At 40.8% G+C, this 12,733-nt stretch overlaps 1 protein-coding gene across 21 annotated transcripts in view; it reads right to left on the reverse strand.

Annotated features, from left to right (window-relative positions):
• The window catches only part of CAST (calpastatin), a 113,592-nt gene extending 100,913 nt beyond the window's left edge, over window positions 1-12,679 (reverse strand). For 18 of the 21 annotated variants that reach the window (XR_013445680.1, XR_013445679.1, XM_078067033.1 and 15 more), the window contains exon 1: window positions 12,551-12,679. Coding sequence is in view for 18 of the 21 variants with exons in the window: in XM_078067033.1 (XP_077923159.1) it covers window positions 12,551-12,625 (75 nt within the window). In the remaining 3 variants the exon portion in view is untranslated. Of the gene's footprint in view, window positions 1-10,281; window positions 10,332-11,875; window positions 12,026-12,550 lie in introns of those variants that run through there. The other 3 variants (XM_078067031.1, XM_078067025.1, XM_078067034.1) reach the window with 2 other exon arrangements.
• Between the last annotated feature and the right edge of the window lie 54 nt (window positions 12,680-12,733).

Genomic DNA, 12,733 nt, shown 5'->3' on the forward strand with positions numbered 1-12,733 from the left:
TTTGATGTCTAAGGTCCATGTGGAGCCTAAAGCCATACTTAAGCCTCAGTTCAGCATGGGCTCAAGGGAGGAGCACAGCTTCCAAGTCCGCCATTGCTTCTGATGGTTCTTGGGAATTCCTCAGAGTTCTTCCCCAGTTATCTTCCAGGAAGACAAACCCTGCAGGGGGAAGACCATACCCGCAACTTCTATTTATTATGGCTTTAGGATTTCATTATGTCCAGAAACAGAATTATTTTTCTCACCAGTACAGTGGGAATGAAAGCAATTATTTTTATGTGGCACATAAAACCTTCAGGTAGCTTACATACTCATTTGTCTTGATGATAAGATAAAATGAGCCATAAAGTTTACTGACTTTTTTTGAGAGATTAAAAAAAAAATTATAGGGCGCCTGGGTGGCTCAGTTGGTTAAGCGACTGCCTTCAGCTCAGGTCATGATCCTGGAGTCCCGGGATCGAGTCCCACATCGGGCTCCCTGCTCAGCAGGGAGTCTGCTTCTCCCTCTGACCCTCCCCCCTCTCATGCTCTCTGTCTCTCATTCTCTCTCTCGCAAATAAATAAAATCTTAAAAAAATAATAAAATAAAATAAAAAAATAAAAAAATAAAAAAAAAATTATATTCCCGAAAAGGGTTACAAAGAATTGTTTCATTTCTTGCACATTGTGGGATGTGCAAGAAAGTGGGAAAAAATAATCTAAATATAAGGAAATAAAAGCTCACGATTGGGTTCAATCCCGACCATCTTCAGTTAAACCAAAATATAAAACTGTACAACATTCCCTAAAGCAAATGATAACCTGGATATGTAAGTCAATGAAATTATTTGAATTAAAAAGAGTGGTAGTAACAGTAATATTAATAATAAAAATTTACATCATTCTTTATTATTTACTATCATACATATTCTTATTTGATACAAAAAAAGGGGCTCATGTGATTTTTAGGGATGAAAAAACTAAGAATAAGAAGAATTCATTGATCTTTCATAAGGACACAGACCTAGTAAATGAGAAAAGTTTGCATAGCAGGTTTTCTGACTTACAATACGTTGTCACTATAACATGCTAAATAGAATAAGGTAATATTTTCTTTAGTAATATCAACATATATTTTAATTAAAACAAGAATCCAAGAAATATCTGACACATGGATGAAGCCTTGCATTAAGAGTTCTCTGTATGAAAAACTAGGGGGAAATCACTTTTATGCGTGGCAAATTCTTCCCAAAATGTAACACTGTCATGGATCAGTGAGTGGAACCCACTCCGTGAAAAACCCCTAGGCTTCAAGAGCTTGGTGAATGAACCCCTGTACAGGGCCTGTTCCACCTTGATGTCCTAGTCTAGCATTTGTCTGTCCACAGTTGCGGGCAAGCAGTATTGAGTAGTAAATGAATCTGGAAAAAAAAAAAAATCTAAAAGCCCACATATATATCAGTGCTAGATGGTAAGAGGTAAGTTTCAGAAGATTCCTGAAGGCCAGACTAGGGGGAAGAATCATTCACCATTTGCAGACAGAATTTAAGAGGGATAGATCTACAGTGACAGATTGACCCAATCTGGTCTCCTTCCAGACTTGGTAAATTTAGAACCCTATCACACTCACTACTATGTCCAAATCCCTATCTTTCTCAGATTAGAGACAAACGTTAACAACAACAAAAATGCACTGTTTTACTGAGCATATTGAGTGCCTCATCACTCCTCAGAAGGTATTAGTATTCCACTTTACAAATGAAAAAGCTTAAAGAGGCACTTGCTCTTGTCAAGTATAAGGTTCCCTGCTCTCTACAAGGTCCCCTCTGCTTCCTGCTCATGTGGCAAATATATATGATGACACACTGCCCTACAGTAAATGTGCAGACAGCCCTTTCTCCCTAAAATTTAGGTATATAGACGTTTTTCTTTAAAAAATTTTTAAAAGGGGCCCCTGTCTGGCTCAGTCTGTAGCGCATGCAACTCTTGATCTCATGATCATGAGTTCAAGCCCCACACTGGGCATAGAGCTTACTTTAAAAAATGCAAAAAAAAAAAAAAGTAAATAAAAATAAAAGTTTTTAAAAAGTCATCTCCTGGGGGTGTTCCAAAATTTCAGTCCTCCAGATTAACCAACACCATCAGTTACTTGTTTCCATTTAAACACTCAAAAATCCCTCAAATTATGTAGGTTCTAAATAGTTTGGGATAGATATATATGCTAAATACTTTTAAAATGTTCAGTTATAATGACAACTTAGAAAAATTATGTACTATAAGAACTGGTACTTTGTGATTTCAAAAGAAATATTTGCTCTTATATTATATATTATAAAAGAAAGCTTTTTTTTTTTTTTTTAAGATTTTATTTATTTATTTGACAGAGAGAGACACAGTGAGAGAAGGAACACAAGCAGGGGGAGTGGGAGAGGGAGAAGCAGGCTTCCCGCCAAGCAGGGAGCCCGATGCGGGGCTCGATCCCAGGACCCTGGGATCATGACCTGAGCTGAAGGCAGACGCTTAACGACTGAGCCACCCAGGCGCCCCAGGAGAAAGCTTTTTTACAACATAAAGTATAATGACATAAAAAACACCATCAAATGAGACCATTTTTTAGGAACTCTATGGATTATATTTTCCCAGTTTTTTTCTTAATCCAGCTTTTTTTTTTTTTAAGTAGGCTCTATACCCCAACACAGGGCTTGAACTCACAACCCTGAGATCAAGACGTGAGCTGAGATCTCGAGTCAGACGTCTAACCAACTAAGCCAACCAGGGGCCCCAACCCACCTTTTATTATAAAATTTTTCTAACACACAGAAGAGTTAAAAGAATAATACAATGAGAACGCATATTCTTACCACTTAGATCCAATAACTATTAAGATTGTTGCTACATTTTGCCACATTTGCATATATTATAGACAGATCTATCTCTCTATCTGTATTTGGATATGTACCTGCATTTGAAAGTAAATTGTAGGTATCTTAAAATTTTACCCCTAAACATTTCACTAAACATCTCCTTAAATTGAAGAATTTTCTCCAAGTAACTCCAATATCATCGTCACTCTAAGAAAATTAACAAGAACTACCGAACACCATTCAATTTCTAGTAAATAGCAACTTTATGAATGAACCATTGCCCTGACCATTTCTCAGGGCTTATTCAATATCCATCAGTCTATTAACAATATAAATAGTTTTCGCTGAGAGATATTCAAAGTGCCTGATTTTTTATTTATTTTTTTAAATTTATTATCTTTTTAAAATTTGAGTATAGTTAACACACAAAGTACCTCATTATTTAATTCATGGCATAATTAAGCACGTTCTACATGACTGAGCTGATGCAAAGAAATATTTGGGAATGATTTATGTCAGATTCAATCAAGCTTAGGAAACCTGCTGCAAGCCTAAGAGGGAAGAGAGAAAATTCTGTCCACTACAACGTGCAGTGGGTGGGGTGGGGAGAGGTGAGAGAAGCATGGAGAAGGAAAGCTCTGATAGGTCCAGAAGAGAGCCAAACCACAAAACTGATAAATCCCTGGAGGACTTTTCTAGATAAGTGAAAGGAAACGAATATGTTCTAAGCATCTACATACTCTGTGCTAGCCCAGTGCTAACCATTTCCCCTAAGAGATCTCCTTCACTCCCCACAGCAACTCCAGAGGTCCACACTGTCACCTCATTTTATGGATAAAGAAATCGAGGATCTGAAAGATGAGGTCCTCCTCTGTCACACCACATTTCCGGATTATATTCTATGGGCCAGAGACTGGGCTACTCTGGATCTAGTGAAAAGCTAGTTGAGATCGTGGGACTCACATCAAAAAAGTCTCAATCCAGGGCACCTGGGTGGCTCAGTTGGTTAAATGACTGACTCTTGATTTGGGCTCAGGTCATGATCTCAGGGTCATGAGATCGAGCCCCACGTTGGGCTCCTGCTGGGTGTGGGGCCTGCTCAGGATCCTCTCTCTCTCTCTCAAAAAAAGTGCTGTGCCCCCCAAATTAAAGAAAAAAAAAGTCTCAATCCAGTGCTCTAAAATGAAAACAACAAACCAAAACAGAACCTTCCAATTGTGAAACTGGTTTGCTTTATAAAATCAATCAAACATTCAGTCCTGTATTAATAGCTGGAGACCAAAGACAGGAAGCGCAGGATGCTAACCCTAACGCAGTAGAAATTGGATGGGGAGAATAAGGCTACAGAAGACAGTCGACGCATGGAGTTAAGATGAAAGACATGGTATGTGTGGCAGGAGTTCAGAAGCAGGGAAAAAGCAGATAAGGGACTTCACCATCTTCCCTCAAAAAGAAATAATTTTCCAAACTGTTTTCACCCCCGTGGATCACTGTGTATTTGGCAAGTGTAGCTGGCCTCTGGCCTCATTGGAGGAGAAAGCTTTTTATATGCTTAAAATTTTCTGCCACAGCAAACGCATAAACCTGTTGGGAAATCAACAAGAGCCAAGAGCTAGTAAGGCTGGCAGCCTGTGAGCTCCCCGAGCCGAGGACTTGCGCTAGTGAGCATCTGGGCATCCTTCCCACTGCTACCCACATACCCTCTGAGAGACACGCACACAAGGGCACAGGTAACACAGAAGAAAATAAAAGCAAATTTCTATACATATATAAAAGAAGAAGGAAGACAGAAAAAAAAAACTGAACTTCTACAAGCGCAAGCCCTGCTGAGAGAGTACAAATGCTATGTGCTTCTGAAATGCCTTTGCTTCTTAAAAAAAAAAAAAAAAAAAGTTGGGGTTTTCTTTTAGGGGATGACAAAAACATTCTAAAATTAAATAGAAGTGATGTTTCCACCACTCTGTGAATATACTAAAAAATACTGAATTGAATTGTATGTTTTGATGGGTGAATTCATAGTTTGTGAATTATATTTGAATAAAATTGTTTTAAAAAACAGTAAAGGTTATTCGAAAACAAGTCGCAAATTTTTCTTCTTCAACTTGGAGGCAAGGCCATAGAGACCAATATTTGCATGTCCAGCGTTAGCTGTGGCAAAATCATGAAGCAATAAGATGTTATCTTGGTGCCCTCTGGACTTTCCTTGTACACAGAGCTCAGCTCTGTCACTGCATACCATTGCATATGGTAAGAAAAGCTCATTTCAGGGCCCTTCTAAAGGTCGGAAAGCCCTCATTTAACAGTGGGTCCCATCCTTCAGTGTAGATCACAAGCACCTGAGACACTTAGAAACACTCATGCCAGAGTGTAGGAAATTAGTTTGTCTAGAGTTGGGGCCTGAGCATAGATGTATTTTCCTAAGATTTCCCAGCTGATCTTACTATGCAGCTAGGACTGGAGACAACTGGTTTTGAGAGGAGATTTGTGGGCACCATGACAGGAAGCAGAGGGCTCTGCTCTTCAAATCACCCCAATGAGTTGGCACCCATGGGGAGATTCCCCTGGTCAGGCAGGCTGGGGCGGCTCTGAGGCTCCTGGGTAAACTCTGATTGCTCAAGGAAGGAGCACAGTGCCCTGTGTTCACACGAGCATTTCCTGACTAATTCTGAGCCTTGCCCTATTTATGGCATGTCGTATCCTCCTATCTGCTCATTAGTCTCAATTTTCTTAGTTTCTCAAGCAAACAAGTTAAAACTTGGCTATATTCTTATTATTCTGGTCCTGTGATAGAGGTGTGACAAATACTTCTTGACTGAATGACTGCTATTTCCATAAACCTCTGAACATTGCCTGGGAAGTACTTTTCCTCCGTTCAGGTCAGTAAACTAGATAAAAGAGAAAGAAGCCCCCCCCCCCCCAAAAAAATAGCTTGAAAAATTAAAAGACAATGTGTAAATTGATATTTCCTGCAAAATCCCTTAAAATCTATTCTTGTATGTATTCTGCTTGCTAAAACAGTAATGTTCAGCAAACAAACAGAAGGACCAAGATGTAAAGCTGGTTTTGCTTTAAAACCATCTCCCTGGAGCAGCTCTGGGCCTTTCTGCCTTCAGGTGAATTCCTTGCCCAGGGCCCCTGTTCCCCCTGCCCTGTGGACCAGGGATATTTGGGATGGACGGTGTCGGGCTTGGGAGGCAGTGACAGGAGACTGGAGGTGGTGAGTGGGTGGTCTTTTCCCCTCCTTTCTGCCTGTGGGAGGCTCTGTAGTAGTGTCTCTTGCAGGATGGGCCAGCTGCAGTTGGAGTTTCCACAGGGCGATCCAGCTCCCTGCTAGTCCCTCCTGCATAGAAATGATAGCAGCTTCCTGAAATTTTTAATCTCTGGGTTGCCTCACCCTCCCCAGCTGGCTTCCCATCAGCTTCTGTTACCTGGGTAACCAATTCCCTGCATTCCATTCTCTGGCAAACTCAGATGGGAAAGAAAAAGCATGGATGTGAAAGGCTATGTGACTTTGGGCAAATAATTTAACCTTTCTGTTTTCTACTTGTAAAATGAAGGTAATAGTACATAGCCCAGGGGCTGACATATTTCTGAAAGGAGCTGATGTTAATGAGGAGCCTGGCCCATTGCCTAGTTCATTTTCAGAATACAATAAAAATTATTCCACTCCCTTGTTTTTCTCTGGCATCAACTGGATTGTGCTGAATTATGAAACAGTAAAATGAATAAGAGATGTAAGCAAAGGTTTAAAGGTTTCATTTTCTAAGGTTATAAATGTTAGAGCAGAGAATTCAGTTTCTTACTTTTTGTAAGTACAAAGCAACCAGGTTCATCTAATAAATTTGTGTTTAGTTTTTTGTCTCTTATGCCTGTATATTATATTAGTCTCATATTTCCATATTACATCTAAGGAAACAAAGTATATGGCGAATAGAGAATTCCTTTTCCAAACAATATAACCAAGTTGGCCACAGGCATGACCTTAAATGTGCAATTAAAATGCTTTGGGGGGCACGCCGGGGTGCCTCAGTCGATTAAGCCTCCAACTCTTGATTTCAACTCAGGTTATGATCTCATGATATCAGGGTCTTGAGAGCCAGCCCTGCGTGGGGCTCCGCGCTGGATGTGGAGCCTGCTTCAGATTCTCTCTCTCCCTCTCCCTCTGCCCCTCCACCCCCATTGCCCATCCTCCCCCCTCCCCCTCTCTCGCACTCACTCTAGTTCTCGTGCACACTCTCTCTTTTAAAAAAAATAATAAAATAAATAAAATAAAATAAAATAAAATATTTTGGAAGGGAGAGGTGTGTGTGTATGTGCGTGTGTGTGTGTGCGTGTGTGTGCATGTGTGTGCTTGGTGTGTTGGTGGGGCTGGGAGCTAAATAAAAGAAGTGTGGGACAATATTATCAGGTTGATAATTATTAAAGATGATGGGTATATGAAGAGTTCATTATATTATCCTCTCTTCTGTGATAAAAAGTTTTGAAAAAGTTAGAAGCCTCTTATCTCAAGCATATGTATCTCCCTAGAGTCACCCAAAGGTAATATCTTAGCCATTTCCCTTTGTTTTCAAACTAAAATCTCCAAACTCATAGAGAAGAATAGAGTTGATTTATTTTTTAAAAATCGGTAAGTAGCTACCACGTGCTAAATATTGTATGGAGAATAATTACTCAAGAAATATAAGTAAATAAAAGGTCTGGCCTGTTAATACATGATATCTTTCTGCTCCTCTAAAAACATTTGCTATCAAATTCTAAAATTACAGGATAACGTTCTTTGGGATTCTATAAAAGACACATATTAAGGATTAACTGCATGGCCATAATTCTGAAATCTCAATGTTTCTCCTAAACTCCATGTATGCTTCTTCCTAACACTTTAACATTCTCATGGATAAGTCAAGATGACACTGTTAAGGGCATGCTCCTTTTGTCCAGTTTTCAGAGGTAGCATCGACTGCCTCTTTGCCAAGTTCAGCTTCTGGGATCTACCTGCAGTAAGGCTTTTTGAATTTTCTCTAAGTCGAAGAAGACGCCATGAGAATTTCAATAGTTACTTTGTTGCTTTTATAGTAGTCAATAGGATGCACTTGTGATTTTTATCTATGAGAAATGCACAATTGCTATGTCCACGGAACTCTTTACAGAACCAGACATGTAGTAGGTGAACAATAATTACCTGTGAACATATTTGGCCTTTACCAAATTATTCTTGTGTTCTATGAGTTCTCAACAGTCAAAATGAATTCCATACTTTTTTAAGGAAACTCTAACCACAGACCTCTTTTCTCCCTGGGATAAATACCTCCTCCAACTGAGAAGGCAACTTACATAAATAGTGTTCACTGGATGGAGTTATTTCACATTTTTCTTAACTGAAAGACACCTGACACACTTTTTTTTTTTTTTTTTTTACAACAGAATATGAAAAAAAAGCAACACAGATACTTGAACACAGTGCTATGTATTCAAGCGGATTATATAAACTGAATGGGGATTTATTTTTAATGGCTTTATAGTTTTAGTTTTGCAAGATAAAAAGAGTTCTGGAGATAGATGGTGGTGATGGTTGCACAATATGAATGTGCACACAGTGCCTAGCTGCCTCAGTTGGAGGAGCGTGCTACTCTCGATCTCGGGGTCCTGGGTTTGAACGCCATGTTGGGTATATTTAAGATTACTTAAACAAATAAAACTTAAAAAAAGTATATGAATGTACTTAATTGCACTTAACTTTACATTTACAAATGGTTAAGATGGCAAATTTTATGTGTATATTTTACCACCATAAAAATTAAACAAACAAACAAAACAAAAAGGAAAAGAATAGAATAAAGATGGGCTGCTTAGAGAAGTCTTGTATTACACCAGACAACCTACTCAGAAGTAAATGCCTACCCATTCACCTTAGAATCTCAAATGGCCACCCATGTTTCCAGCCCCAGCAAGCTACACCATTCTTTAAAAAGCACTTGTAGAATATAATTTACTTTCTGGGAAGTGCCAAAACTGATTAGAGAACATCATCAGATGTTACTCCTAATTTAAAAGTCTTATCTGCAATGGGAAGCAAACCAGTTTAGAAACTATCAACCAAAAGGGCAAAGTTGTGTCTGACCTCCATTCTCCCAGACACTCTAAGGCCTGTGCCCTTTTTTCAGACTCTATAATTTGCATTCCTTACTCCTAAAAGTCATTGCAGCCAAGTGGTTTGTCCTGCCAGAAAGGCTTCTGACACTCTTCCCAGACTGGCCACAACAATGGGGCCTCCCAAATGACTGGGCTCCTTGATCATGCTGCCACTGGGCCCATGGCTCTAATTAGACTAAGAAACACCTTTAATTAACATGGCCTAATCAAGTCAACTTATGACTCAGGAATGTGATTCCTGATGTCAACTAAATTTACTCTCCTTCATGCTTCATCATTACGATGCTCATCTGATGTTCTTCAGATCTAGCTTTTTAAGTTGTTTTGTTGGGTTTTTTTTTCTACAGTCACATAATTCTTTGGAAGATAAGATCAATGATATTGATGGTGGAAATATACATTGTAATGTGTTTCACTGACTGGCTTTATACGTAGCACTCCCTTAAACAACATCATAGATATATCTTTTAATTATTTTATCTTATGCTGCCTAGATTTTTAAAGTTAGGTCATTCACAATCTTTTTCAGTATTTAAAGGATCCTAGTAAAGATACTTTAATTATAGGATTTATCAGAAGCATTATATATATCATATATATATATATATATATGATATATATATATCATAATACATAATATATAAAATACATAAAATTCATATATAATATATAAATCATATATTTATATATTATATAATTATTATAATAGTATATAACATCATATATTGTACAGCATGTAACACTATATAATTACATTATATTATAGAGTATATAATACTATATAATTTTATTATATTATATATCATATTATTGTATATTATAATTTATATTGTATATATGCAAAATATATGTGTTATGGCTCCATGGACCTTTAGAGGATTTATGGGTGAGCTTTTGTGTATTTGTGTGTGTATTTTGCTGAGGGAAAATGGTCAGTAGCTCTCATTTAATTCTCAAAATGATCGTGATCACCCCCTCATAACCATCAAACAAAAATGGTTAGGAAGCCGTGTCTAGAGCTATACTGTCCAATACTATTGCCCTTAGCCACTCATGCCTTTTGAGTACTTGAAATGTAGCAAGTATGAATTGCTGTAAGTTTAAAATGAACACTGGATTTTGAAGAATTAATATAAAAAAGAAGATCTAAAATATCTCAATGGTTTGTACATTGATTATATGTTGAAATAATGTTTGGAATATAGTGGGTTAAATAAAATACATTATTAGCATTAATTTCATCTGTATTTGCTTTTGTTCATGTGGCTACTAGGAAATTTTAAATTACCTATGTGACTCTCACAACATTTCTTTCAGATGGCACTGGTTTGGGAAGAATCAAAGCTGATCACAGATAGTTTGCTGATTCTAAGAGGCAAAAAAATTTTATAGTAGTTCCCAAATTGGATTATTAAGAGAGATTTTAGCAAAATGACGGACTATGCCTAAACATAACAGGGTTAGGGGCGCCTGGGTGGCTCAGTCGGTTAAACTTCTACCTTTGGGTCAGGTTATGATTTCAGGGTGCTGGGATTGAGTCTGGCATAGGGCTCACTTCTCAGCAGGGTGTCTGCTTCTCCCTCTTCCTCCACTCCTCCCCCATCCCCACTCCTGCACGCACACACGATCTCTCTCTCTCTCAAATAAATAAAATCTTTTAAAAAATTTAAAAAAAAATAACAGGGTTAAAAGCACTGATTTAAACTACTTCAAATATTCCAGCATAATTTCCTTTAGAGAATCATGAATTTGGAAAGCAAAGTCTGATGTCAACTCTGAAATACTGCCATCCATATTTGCAGATAATTCATGTGGTGCATTTTGATAAGAACCTTAGGACAATAATGACTCAAAGCAAACTTTTGCTTTTAGCACATAAATAAGAAAACGTAATGAGAAACAATTACAATGAAATATCTAAAGGGAAACTGTAATTCCCAATCATTAAAAGTATATGGGTATGGTACTTTGATTTACGAATCTTATCAGTCCCCACAACCCCTTATGTGGTGCCTATTATAACCCTCTTTCTACAAACGTGGAAACAGGTTCAGAAAGGTTGACTCATTGCCCTTTGAGAAAAAGAACTATCGTCTTATTCTCCACTGTGTACTTGGAGGCTAGTACCCGTCTTGGCACAGAGTAGATGCTCAGTAATGGCCATTGGCTTATCAGGGACAGTTTACTGATTCCAATATAAGGTTTTCTCTAAAGAGTGTCTGATTACAATAACCTTGCTTTTCCCAATACCACATGCTGAGAAAGAGGTGTACTTAAACTAAGTTTCTGAAATTCTCCCATCAATCAGTGGGATATAAATATTTTGATTCTCACCTATCAACACATCTTTTGTGTATTTTTTGTGGAATAAAGTACAGAACTGCTCTTGCTCTCTCTGTCTCATTCTCAACAAAGGTCTTGATCTCACTTGCTTCTGCTCCTCGGAGTTTTGGGTTTTCTCCTTGCCCCCCATCCCGGCTGTCTCTCCTCCTTTGTGTTGGAAAATGCATGTCCAAGAACATTTCTCTAAAAGCTTCGAGCTTTGCTTTAGATCTCTGCTCTTGCGAGCTGAGTTCATCCAGGAATCCGCATCCAGGGACAGAATTCCTCCAGCAACAATTCCTGTCCCGTTCAACTTGTGAGCGGTGCAGCGCCTCCCGCATCTGCTCACATCGACTCGCACGCCCGGGCGCGCTCGTGCATACCACAGTAGGGTGAGTCTCGGCCTCTCCCGGAGCCTAACCTGAAGTCCTAAAAGGAGGTCGCCCCTGGTCCCCACCCTTTCCCAGCCAAAACCCGGACAATACCATCCGCACTCCCAGAAAGGCAAAGCAAACACACTCCCTTCCCATTCCTGCCCAAGCACGACCGCTCCTATTTACCGTCTTGTACCACCAGCTTGCGAATGCCATGGCGACAACTGGTTTGCTCTGAGACGCGCGGCCGAGGGCCCGGCGAGGACGCGGGGTGCGAGCGGCAGGCACGGGGATCCCACTTCGCCTGCCTTGGAGCTGGCGAGCTCTGAGCTCGCAAGCCCTGGAGCCGTCAGGAGGCAGGGCACCTGGGCGGCGCCCGAAGCCGGCCCCGCCCCCGCCGGCTGGCCCCGCCCTGCCCGATTTGGCTCGAGGTTAGCTAGGGAAGAAGTTTTATTTCTCCGGGCAGACACGCCCTTCAGCCTGGGTTTTACACGGAAGAGAGGATTCCGCAGTCCAGTTAAACTACCCCACCCACTCTGGGGGGTCCCGAATGAACTTTTTCCTCCTTTCATCCCTATCCTCATTTCACCCACCTCTCACCATCCAACTTTTCCCGATGCGGGCCACCCCCTGTTGAGCTCGCGCCACGCCCAGCGCGCTTGGCCTGGGCCCGGGAATACCCGGCCACCTCCAGCCACCCGCGCAGCGGCCGGCCCTGAGCCCCGCGCCCTTCCCCGGCCCGGGAAGGGGCGCACGGGCCGGGAGGTCAGGCAGGCTACGCCCAGAGGAGGTGGCCCACGGCTCCGGGGCTGGGGTCCTCCCAGCGTTCAGCCCTGCGGCTCCCGGAGGAGCGCCACTCACCTCCTGGGTATGGCGGGCCGCTGCAGCGCGCGGGGGCCGCGGGGAGGCGGCGGGCTTCTGGCCCGGCTGAGACATGGCAAGGCCGCTGCAAACACTGCCTCGGGGAGGGCGCAGCGGAGACTAGAAGGGAGGCCCGGGCGGGGCGCTCTGGGAGGGAGGGAAGGAGCGGAGGGGCCGGAGGGC

This window comes from Halichoerus grypus, chromosome 2 (assembly GCF_964656455.1).
Source record: "Halichoerus grypus chromosome 2, mHalGry1.hap1.1, whole genome shotgun sequence".
NCBI classification, from domain to species: Eukaryota; Metazoa; Chordata; class Mammalia; order Carnivora; family Phocidae; genus Halichoerus; species Halichoerus grypus.